Here is a 12684-nt window from a genome sequence, read left to right as displayed (position 1 = left end):
GAATAACCACTGGTTCCATGCAACGTAAAAACACAATACAAACAAAAACAAACTATGCAAAAAAATCTGTATTAACTCTTACGTCAACACATTCAAGTCCTCATACACACATCCGAACGGAAAAAGGAAGTAAATTAAAGATGATGTTGGACATGGGAAATGATAAAATTCCTAAAGCGAGAGAGAATAATGACCAGGCAGCTGAAAAAAGAAAAAAAATCGGAGCCAATAACCTCGAAGGAACAATAGGAAGAAGGTATTGGGAAGATGCCAGAGTCGTGCCAATACGAGGTAAAGGTCCAAGGTCACTCGAATGCGTGCCAGGGGAGAAGAGCCGAATAATGACTTAACCTTCAGGGCGTAAAAGGCTGGAATGTCAATGGAAGTTCCGGTGCCTACGATATTTCCCGAGAGAAATTGGAGATATAGCAGTCTGGAATTAGCCTTTAAATATATATATATATATATATATATATATATATATCTATATACATACATATATATATACATATATATATGTATGTATTGTTATGTACGATGTATGCGTATATATATATATATATAATATATATATATATATAGATATATATACATATATATACATATTATATTTATGTAATGTATGTACGTATGTATGCGTATATATATATATATATATATATATATATATATATATATATATATATTATAACGAATTCCACTAATTCTGAAGAACTTTCATAACTCCGAGATGAAACCAGAGTTTTTTCATTTGATAATTTCCACAATAGATGGTTATACAGTGGAATAAAATAATCAGCAAGGCTTAACAAATCTATTTTCACCACTTTAAATATACACAAAAGCCATTGCCACCAGATCAGAATAAATATGTATTGCCACCACCACTGGATAATGAACTCCCCCAAAATAAGGATAACAACTCCGACGTAAGATTTTCCAAGGATGAAAAACAGAACTGAAACCGAAGTAAATGCACCGTTACCAAGAGATGGCGTTAGAAGTCTTTAATTACATAAATCTTTGAAGTAAATGAAATTTGTTGGTGTTTGACAATATATATATATATATATATATATATTATATATATATATATATATATATATATATGGCCCGTTAAAACACTCTGGTTTAAGGCTAAGGACTATATTTCGGTGGACTAACTTCCATCCAACTCCACTGTTTTAATGGGCGTTTTATACTTGAGACGTATCCTGTTTTAACAGAAGAATTTATTTACACACATACACACACACATATATATGTATATATATATATATATATATATATATATATATATATATATACATGTGTCTGTGTGGAAAAAGCAACCTACGATCATTATCAAAAATTTCCTACGCGATTGTGATGATGGTAAGCCGACCCTGGAGTCGAGCGGAAATAGATTTTCGGCCGGTAAATTTTAGAGCTCATTTGCAATTATAGAATTAATTGCCGTGAAAATTAATTTCCATTCGGTAATGAACTTCAGTGCCCTAAAATAATTCCAATTTGCGCATTAAGGATGGAAAATTGTAGGCTTTCTTTTCACTCCTATAAAAGATTTATGCCCCTGCAATATTTTATCGAGTAGGTTTGACAGCTGAATGACGATAAGGGTTTTTTGTGAGAGTATTTTAAGATATGTATATATATATATATATATATATATATATATGTATGTATATATATATATATATATATATATATATATTATATATATATATATATATATATATATATTCAGCCTTCTATATTTCCTAATCTGTATCGTGTTGGTTTTGGACAGTTTCCAGTTACTACCTTTGAAAGAATGTCGAAATAAAATAACTACATTGTCTATAATTAAAACAGCAACCTAGCAAAGATCTGTATGGGGTTCTCTATGTGGATGCAGGCAGGCATACGTACACGCGCGCACAAGCACACACACATATAGGTGTGTGTGTATCTGCATATGTTTGTGAGCAAGCGCACGCTTTTGTGTATGACAACCTTTTCGGCTCCATCAATATCAAACGGATAGAAAAAGAAACCCATTTTATATTCGGGATAAACTCCCCGAAGGGAATACGAATCTCTCAGGGCCAATTTTCATTTCTCGATACTCTCGCCATCAGATATTCAATCCAGCTCTTTCATGGGCTGCGATTATACGACGAATCAGATATCGAGAGGCGATGTTGCTCTTATGATCTTAATCCGGGACGCCAAGAAGGCGTGAAATTTCTCATCTTCGGCGGCATTGTCGTCCGGGCTCATTCTTGCCCTTGGCGTCAAGATACGGATTTGCGAAACGACTTGTTTTCATTTACCTTTTTTTCGTGGTTTTCATTTTTTTTTTTTTTTTCACATATCGTGTAATAAATTCAGCAGGAGGTCACTGTATTGTGTGTCCTATCATTTTTGCCGTCTTGTTGTGGATTTGTGGTCTGTCCTTTTATTTTTTACGTTCCATTTGTGGATTTATCAGGGATCTGTGGTGTGATATAATGGTTTCCCCCTGGTAATCTACTAATTACTGATTTGTATGGGGCAAATTTTTTTTCTATCGTGTAGTGAATTCAATAGGTCACAGTATTGTGTTTCCTTTTATGTTTTAGTTTTGTTGTGGATTTGTGTAGAAACAGCTGTGATTTGTAAAGGATTTTCATTGATAATCTATTGAGAATGCCGTACTTGTACAAGCCGAATTTTTTCTTTTTCTGCCCAGTTTGTCGTTTGAAATAAAATTTCCAGTTTAGTGGCGATGAAAGGTCTACAGACCTTTAGCGGTTCAAACACTCTTCAGATCAACGTATACGTTTTCATTGCCGCTTTCTTGCCTTTGAAAAGTTGGTTATGTTTATACGTGTGAGTGTGTGTATTTTAGGCCATGGTGCTTCACGGTTCCAGAGGATATTGTTTTTATTTTGTTTCCTGTAACAAGTTGGGTCATCGGAGAAGTGACCTGAAAATATTGAACAATTTTGAAAGGAAATTGTCGAAATTAATTTAAATACATTCCCGTGCTTTGAGCTTGTATCTTGTCGTTGGAACTTGGCGTTTTAACATTTCAACGGCCGTGTTTCTTGCAATGCAGAGGCATTTTGGAACTTGACATTTCTTCATATGTTGTAACGAAAAAATTTTCATTTCAGTTATCAGCTTTGGTATTAGCATTTATACTCTCTCTCTCTCTCTCTCTCTCTCTCTCTCTCTCTCTCCTCCTCTTCTCTCTCTCTCGTCTCTTTCTCTGCTCTCTCTTCTCTCATTCTCTCTCTCTCTCTCTCTCTCCATGTTATGAATGATGATTTTACTGATGAAGATTATCTTCCAAAATTCTTTTAAACCCAGTTCAAATGAACCATGTTTTTCTGAATCTTGATGAATTAATCCAGATTAAAACTGCAAAGTTTACATGACTGGCTTTATATTTTATAATCCACTTCATCTAACTATGAAAAAGAACACCAGCTCAATATACTTTTAAATAAATGTTTGCTGACCAGTAAAATAATTTTTACCTTTTTTGCAATATTTTATTATTCACCTTCTTTAGCAATGAAAAGGGGCGCCCGTACAGTAAATTTTTCAATAAATGTTTGCTGACCTGTATAATAATTTATACCTTTTTTTAATATTTTATTACTGATCTCATTTAACAATAAAAAAAGAACACCACCTCAACATATTTTTTAGATAAAAGCTTACTAACCAGTAAAATAATTTTTTACTTTTTTATATTTTATCATCCATCTCATTTAACAAATAAAAATAAAATACCAGCTCAATATATTTGTAAATGAATATTTACTGACAAGTAAAATAATTTCTAACTTCTTTTTTCCAGGTGTCTCGCAGTTCACCCGCATTTCTGAAGACAGCGGAGACGATGTTGTCTTTGACGAGGTAAGTTTGTTTTTTAAAAAAAATCCAAGACAAATTTTCATGTTTGAACGACATTATAAAACATCCTGTTACTCAGCATGTTTAAGTTTCCTCAAGTTTGGTTTGGTCTAGTTAAAATTATATAGAGATGATGTTGGAAGATGGAAGTCGCTTGCGAATCTAGTTTAAGAATTTTTTAGCTTTTTTTTATGAGGATAGTAATTGAGTCTTTGAGTAGTAAATGAGTTCATTCATGACTTGGGTGTTGGCTAGTTCGATTTACTGCAGCCATTTTGTTGAAACGGTTTACGTTTTTACTTAGTTACATAAAGTATATATAAGTTTTTTTCACTTAGAGCATAGTGTCCCAAAAAATAAATTAACCCTGTAAGGGGTAGTGCCGTCAGTGCACCTCAGACGGTGCAGTGTAGGCATTACTCAAGGTATCTTTGCAGCGTCCTTTCGGCCCCTAGCTGCAACCCCTTTCCTTCCTTTTACTGTACCTCCATTCATATTCTCTTTCCCCCATCTTACTTTTCACCCTTTCCAAAAAAGGCATAAAATACACTGCTAGTAATAAAAAATATTTGATGGTGTTAGATATTATTGTTCTGTCTACATTAAGTAGTATTTATTGTTTATGTAATAATTATTTCATCTCGTTTGCTACCTTAGAGGGTTCAGTAAATATTGTTATCCGTGTAAGTTTGCGTAGATTTCAATACATATGCTATAATTCTGTTTTCATTTGAAAAAGGATGCTTTAACAAGACAAGAAAAACGCGTTCATGACACAGGAAATTTACAGTCAGTGACTTGTATTTGGAAGGTCGTGTATTTGCAAAGTGCCTCAGAGAAAAAGAAGCGAAGCCTCCTGTCGTTCCTGGAGGCCGTAAAGGCAGCGGACAGAATGAAGAAGCCATGAAAGTTTGGCACTAGTCCAGCCACCACCGAGGAACCCAGTGGTTATGTTTACTTGAGGAAGACTTAAAGTATAGCATAAAGTTGGCTGCAGGGAGCCTTGATGAGTATTATTTTTTTTGTCTTATACTCTCACAGAATGTTGAAGGCGGCGTGGATACAAGACTTTTAGAAAATTTGCGTTTACTGCCCGGGAAAATGCAGTATTCAAATCGAATAAAATCTCGTGTCACTCGTTTTTATTTTTCTTGTTTGGGGATGAATTTTTAAAGAGAATTTTTATTAGCTAAACGAGCATGTTCGTGAAAAAAACTGCTTATTACTGCATAGTGTTCGGTTCACAAGAATAAAGTTCTTTCATAGGTTTGCGCTCGTGTATGCCATAAAATAGCCCTCCCTTTATTATGTTAAGACAACAGTTGACAGAATTTTATCTCACCCCGTCTTAGATAACATTTCAAGCTGTCAGTCGTAGTTAATCATGTTTGATATTACAGAATAATGAATAGTATTCCTAACTCTTCTTTCATAGATATGGATTTCTTGAGTCGATTCTTCATTCTCTTGCAACTTTCTGTCCGCACATTTTGAAATGGTTGCATTGTCATTCATTCTTCTTTCATACTTATGGAGTTCTGGATTCGTAGATTCTTCTGAAATTCTCTGTCCGTATATTTTCAAATGATTGCATTGTCATTAATGACCTTCAGAAGTGACAATTCTCATTTACACATAGGACCCACTTCATTTTAATCAATGGTCGATTTGGTATTTTTTTAATACCACACTGAGCATGGCTTTCGAAGGCTGCTTAACTCGAAGCGATTACCTCTTCCCCCGTCATATTGAAATATGCTAGGTGTTAAGACAATGGCACAGTCATTATCGATAATTATTCTTTATTATTTCTGAATTTCTGAGTAATGACTTATTTGGATCCAGGCAGTTGAAACAGGGGTGAGAACTGACACACTGGCTAGAACAGAAAAAATTCTCAGCGAACATATTACCATATATTCTGAATTACAAGTTTTTTCTGATATACTTTTCCATACCTTTGCTTGATCTAGTCATACTTAGTTTCTTTATTTGCTGTTTTGCATTAGTTTATTTCTTTTGATACTTTTCAAGCCGAAATCTTGTAATGTTTTCCGTTTCAGAGCGCTGAACTTGATGAAATGTCCTGTAATTCACAGTGGCTCCGATTGTATGCAAAGTTTCGGAAAATATTCTTCACATTTACGCCCCTTTTGCATGCTAGCAGAACGCAAAGCCCCAAGTACTTGAAAATCTTGGTTTATGTTAAGTCAGGAAACATTTGAAATACTTTTTAAATTATTTAACTTCTTCCTCATTGCCGTTGTACCAGGAACAGGAACGAACGCCTTATGTAAATTATCAAAACAAATATACATCTATGGAATATGACATTATTCTAACATCAGCTAAACTGAATTTTTCATCCGTTCCTTCAGTGTTCCACGGACATAATGCCTTTGTCCTTTTAGTCCTGCTTTTCTGAATAATTGGTAGATTTAAAACAAATCTTTTAATCTTGAAAACTGGATAGTATCAGCTGCATTTGCCATCGAAAAGTATATCGTTTACAGATCTACTTCTCTTACACTTGCCAATCAAAATGTATTTCCAAATTTACTGACTTTGTAAATTCTTATTATGTCCAAAAATATCTCAGTTGTGGCTCAAATTTTATCCATTTGCTACTTTAATTTCGTTTTGCTGAACTTTTGTGCCGTGTTATGCTGAGTTATCTTTTATCCGAATCAATTTTTTTTATGTAGCGCAAATGAAATAGGTAATTTGCATTGTAGGGGGATTAGAAGGAAAATTCCTATCGGTAATTTGTTATGCTTGGAATAAAGGGAATGCGTTTCATTCTTGTAATCGTAGAGGGGAGAACCTTCAATTACACGAAAGTAATTCTTTACAATAATCCATTAACGTTCACGCCTTTACACATTACCTCACCATTTCTCTCTCTCTCTCTCTCTCTCTCTCTCTCACTCTCTCTCTCTCTCTCTCTCTCTCTCTCTCTTTGTACACGCACATATATACATATAATTCTTTAAACAGTTCCATTAACGTTTTCTCTCTCTCTCTCTCTCTCTCTCTCTCTCTCTCTCTCTTCTTTGTACACACACATATATGTATATGTATAATTCTTTAAACAGTTCCATTAACGTTTACTATCTTCTCTCTCTCTCTCTCTCTCTCTCTCTCTTTGTACACACATATATACATATAATTCTTTAAACAGTTCCATTTACGTTTACTCTCTCTCTCTCTCTCTCTCTCTCTCTCTCTCTCTCTCTCTCTCTCTCTCCTGTCTGACCCTTGATTTTATATAATGGTGCAGCTTTAAAAACTTTTTTAATCTCTATATTTACAATAAGTTCGGATTAACACATTTCCTTTGAGATATCCAGTCTTGGAATATATTCCGTCAAGGAATTTTACATTGTTGATTTTTCTGCATTTTTACCATGGTTGCTTGCTTTTACTGTGCGTTTGTACAGGAATTCCTGCCCTTTTGATCTTGAATTTTACTGGAGTTTAAAGTTACTTTTTTAGGGGACTGATTTTTTTTTTTTAAACATGAAGAAGAAAAATTGTTAAAACATCTGGAATATTTTGGAAGTCTGTTTAAAGAATTACAGAGTAATAATATTGAAGTTTATTTTACCGTTTTTTTAGGTTTTATATATTTTTCTTGCTAAGAATTTACCAAAATTTTTGAATGATTGAGTTTTCAAATCGTATATTTATTAAGCTCAAAAAAGGGCTCTTATATTTTTTCATTTGTCTATCACCTTTCCTCTTTTTGATACCAATAGATGGCTTGCACGTCTGACTTTAGTTACAGTATTTTTGGGGTTAGCAATAATAACAACGAAATGAATAACAATAACAACAACTGAATATAACAATGATAACTATAACGACTAGCTACTGCCAGGCTTTCCTCTTGTTAAACCTCTACAACCTCTTTACTCTCGGTTTTCCCCTTCAGCGCTGAATGACCCCATGGGTCTCAGCGCTTGACCTTTTGTCTTGAATCTTATATCCCATTCCATTCCAATCTTCTTATTCTTTCCCACCGTTATCCCTACATCAAGGGGTCGGTTGCCTGATGCGCCTTCTCCGCTGTCTTCTATCATTCCATTCCAATAACACCGGGCTGAATCATTCCAGGTACTCGAGTGGCCGGTGGGACGGTGCGTCGAAGCCGGCGAGGAGGTGCAGGTACAGCTGCAGGTGTACAACAAGTACCTCAGCAACAGGAGCGTCGCCAACTACGCCTTCGTCCTCCAGCGACTGGTGGGCGAAGGCGCCGTCTCCGTGAAGGACCACATGACCGACGCCAACAACAAGCTCATCAAGGTAGGTGACTCTCCCTAGGTACTGGATCTATATCAGTGGTTCTTCACCTTTTTATGACCACGCCCCCTCTAAGAGTTGGTCCTTTCTTTCACGGGCTCCCTTGCATCTATGAGTAAAATTCCCTCTCAGATTTAAAGTAAATAAAAAAAAAAATGAGAAAGAGAGGGGGTTTCGAGGGATAGGAAGGGAAGTCAATAATTACAAAACGTGGTCAGCCCAATGAGCCTGACCAGAGTAGTAGACTCTAGGAAGGTAACGTTATAAGGCGATACTTTTGCATTTTTTTTACATAAATTTCTGAATATTGGTTCCTCGCTCTTGTTAAGAGTAGGGCTCGCGCCTCCCCTGGAAATTGCAGACGCCCCCCATGTTAAGAACCACTGGTCTGTAGAGATTCAACCGGCCCTGTGCTGCCACGGGCTCTTGCTCTTCAGCAGACCGTGAATACTGGACGTTTAGATTTGATAATATGTAGTTATTCTGTTGTAATGTTTGTTGTGGTGGCGTTGGGAACCGGGACTTCCGGAATGTTTAGGGCTTATTTTGGGTATAACATCGTTTATCTGTCACATGATTTCCTCTTTCATGACAAGTAGTGGGGAAGAGGGGTACATAATGTGATGTTTTTATCGCTAATGGCAAAGGGATTTACGTCACGACTGTCTTAGTTGCTTGCTAATTAGGTAAATTCATTCTAAGGAATTCTTTGGTGAATTAGAGAATATGACTAATTTACGTTCTAGAGGGCAATTTTTTCAGTCATATATGAACTAGAATATAAAAAATGTGTTACACGGTATTGAAGGCAAGCTTCGAAAAACAGTCGGAATAGCATGTCATTGATTGTTTTCCGCAATACAAAGTATGAGTTGCCCTGTCCTGAAATGGGTTAGTCTTAAGTTCTGGGAAAAGGCGGTCCTCGGTATTTTAGTTTAGTATGCTGGAGTGTTCGCGTTCTTTTGTTTATTAACGGTAAGTACTTCTTGGATGTTTGGAACATTGGAGGATTGTATTTATGAATTGTATAGAATCTGTCCATGAATGGTACTTATGATGATGATGATGGCCAAAGGTGATCCAGTTTAGCCATCCAGTTATCACCGGTTTAAAAAATTGTTTTACGTCAGAAAAATAAGACGCAAGGGGTTACGTCATAAAAATAAGGTGCGAAAGAAGAAATAATCCCTAGAATAACATAAAGATACTTTTGTTGTTTAGTGTAATAAAAATAGAGGCGAATTAGATTCCCTTTCCAAAAGAGTCAGGTACAACGGCCACCCCAATAGCGTCAGGCTGTAAAGTTTACATCCCTGTATATCCGTTGAATTTATCACGGAGACTTAATTACATTCAGTCAGCAGTAAAACTCTGCAATTTACGATATTGCAATGCATTGTCCAAGACGACACAGAACAGTATATTCTTCTCATTTTTACCCGCATCAAAGGCCCCTTGTGTTTTACAAGTGTTCGGAAAGGAGACTGGATGATAATTTATCATTTTTATTAGGAGTGACTAAATGAAATCATTATTTTTATGAGGTATTTGTCTTAAGTCATTGACTGAAACTCCAAGTCAACTTCATTGTACGATATATTTTGAGGATATTCAAACAGTCTCATCAGGATTATTTGTATGATCAAGTATGTAGGCTGTAATAAAAAAAAAATACTATTTATTCACTGGGTTTAACTTTAGAAAATAAATACTGTAGCGGACTACTGGTTATTTCGTTTAAAATCCGGCTCTAACTGCATAGGCAGAAAGGGAACTATTTTATGAAAATAGTTAAGAGGGCGAGAGTAACCGTCACACTGGTCCATACTTATTTCTTTTTCAGTATTTCACGTTCGTTTTAACAGCACTGGTCGGATGAAAACGAAATTACACGTTATATATAATGCTAATTAATTGAGAGAGAGAGAGAGAGAGAGAGAGAGAGAGAGAGAGAGCGAGAGAGAGAGAGAGAGAGAGAGAGAGAGAGAGAGAGAGAGAGAGAGAGAGAGAGAGAGATAATAATGAAAACTTCAGGTTATTCGTAATTGACTGTAGTTCAATTTGCTTGTAAAACTCCTTCCTATCTCTTAATTTATTGTTAAATTCTTCAATTTCGACGGCTTCCACTTCCTTGGCAGTACATCAATTAATTCACCAGTTTTATTCCAAAGAACGTTACCAGATACTTTGAAGTCGATATTTCAGATTTCTTCCATTGCAAAAACCACCATATTGAAAAATTGGGGGGCCATTTTGAACAAATTTTTTTTTTTTAGAGGGGGTGTCGGCCAGGAGTTTGAAAGGTATAAAATAGTTTAGTGGGCTTTTGTGCAAAATTTCATGCTTATTATCTCGATTTGCACAATTCCCTTGATTATCTGGAATATTATCCTCGACTATATCGGTAGCAGATTTGGGGTGAAATATACATAAGATAATTTAACGGAGAAATTGTTCATAGTTGTTCAGGAATAATGGCAGTCATTTCCACGGAATGTCAAATCATGAGTATTTGTATTTATCGCAGGTAAAATAAGGCACTGTCATATTTTCAGTCCAAATAAAAGCTAAGTAGTGGACAAGTAATAATAAAAAAAATGACTATTAGGGAGCAGTAGTACTGTGTGCATTAATAGAATTCCACACGTCTTCAACCTTGGTCGTTCTTTTATTTTCATATACTATTAGCGTAATTGCACGTTTCATAGCTCTCGATCAGAGACTGCAAGTGAAAGTTGCTACATTGCTCCATGTGAGGCCCTTACCCAGTTGCTGTCTCACGCTACGTTTATTGCCCTTTGTCATGATACTTGATAAGTGCGCTGGCCATTACCATTTCTCGCTCCTACGTAAATGCTAACATGTGGGGATGTGTCAGGAAATACTTGTATGGGTACAATACTGACAAGAGCAGAAACGGTTTTATTCGATTGGTCCGTAGAAAATGCGGTAACGAGCAACGAAAGTGAAGTAGATTATATCAGATGTGTATTTCCCCCCCTATTCTTCAGAAATATTCCTCCTTCTTCTTCTTCCCCTTTTCCTCTTCTTGTATTCATTTCTTCCTTAATTCTCCTGCCATGATTATTTTGTTCCGCCTTGCAAAACTCTTGCATCCATTTACGACCGTCCTTTATTTCTTTCTAAGTATGCCCTTGCTTTTCCTCTTGATATCCTACCCTCAGAATCTTGCAGCCAATATCATTACTCCCTCTTGCTGTCATTGCTTCCCATGTATCTCTGTCTTTTTTTAGGGGAATAGTATTTGTGTTTGTGTTTGTGTTTGTGTTTGTGTGTGTTTTTAATGATTTCCTTCCTCGAGCGTTTTTTTTACGCATCATAAACTTGACCTCATTCAGTACTGATTGTGTGTGTGCGTGTTTTTTTTTTTCCCACCAGAAAAAAGTCTATATTTATATTATGGGTATATTAATCTTAAAATGGAAAGCATAACCAAAACTATTAGGTTATCGAAAAGTCAGAAGGTTATTTTGGGCAATAAAATACATACATATGCACGTATACATGCATGATATCTGCGCCAGAAGTATGCTCACGTATAGTGTATCCTTTCACCAAATTTTCCCAAATACCTCTGATTTTTAGCACAATGGTCTTTGAGTCTATAATAATGAAGTTCTTTCTTATTGACAAAAATCAAGGAGCTATATATATATATATATATATATATATATAATATATATATATATATATATATATATATAGTGTGAAGTTATTTGAAGAGCATTGTGATATTAAATATATATATATATATATATATATATTATATATATATATGTGTGTGTGTGTGTGTGTGTGTGTGTGTGTGTGTGTGCGTGTGTTAGTGTGAAGTTATTTAAGAGCATTGTGATGTTAAATCATGGTGTGAAATCCCTTAAGGAAATAGAAAGAAGAAATTCTTTAGAAATGCAGGAGGCAGCGCCGCAAGCCTCTTTGGTCGTCCAAAATTCTGAATTCCTCTCTTCTTTCCCGTCCGTTTTCAAACGTCAGGTGATATCAGCACAGAAGGAGCCTTAAGAGGCTAGAGAAAGATACTAGTTCCACCAGGGAAGTGATAAGATTATTCCTTTTTCGAGGTTCTTCTCGAATTGATAGTAATTCAAATTAAACCATGCGTTCCGTCGTTCGTGCGGTCTAGTGTAAAAGAGTATTTACCATTAAACGGTCATTGAAAGTAGTAATGATTAGCCTTAGTTTGACTTTCATTTAGAATGCAGTATACTGGATTTGGGAGGATTTCTTGAAGTGAATTTTAAGTCCCAAGCCGATAGCGCATTTGTTGATACTGGAAATTAAGGAGCATTAGAGTGGAACCTTTAATCAAAACAGGAACATTAGTTGTGAAAGTTTACCTTTCTCAACAAGATTCCATATCACAGTCTGGTAAATTAAGTCTTGAAGACTTAACCAGGATGGAAAGTCTTTATTTGAGTTGTGTTTAAACAGACGTACTTGAAAAAAAGGTTATTTTTT

General features: G+C 35.4%; 1 protein-coding gene across 6 annotated transcripts in view; it reads left to right on the top strand.

Moving 5' to 3' along the window:
• Window positions 1–8019: 8019 nt before the first annotated feature.
• Window positions 8020–12684, top strand: part of LOC135207992 (otoferlin-like) — a 217566-nt gene continuing 212901 nt past the window's right edge. For all 6 annotated transcript variants that reach the window (XM_064240077.1, XM_064240072.1, XM_064240073.1 and 3 more), the window contains exon 1: window positions 8020–8193. In XM_064240077.1, the coding sequence (XP_064096147.1) occupies window positions 8164–8193 (30 nt within the window). In that variant the 5' untranslated portion in view covers window positions 8020–8163. The remainder of the gene's footprint in view (window positions 8194–12684) is intronic.

This window comes from Macrobrachium nipponense, chromosome 34 (genome assembly GCF_015104395.2).
Source record: "Macrobrachium nipponense isolate FS-2020 chromosome 34, ASM1510439v2, whole genome shotgun sequence".
Taxonomy (NCBI): Eukaryota; Metazoa; Arthropoda; class Malacostraca; order Decapoda; family Palaemonidae; genus Macrobrachium; species Macrobrachium nipponense.
The sequence above is the reverse complement of the archived record's forward strand: the minus strand, read 5'-3'. Positions and strand labels throughout refer to the sequence as shown.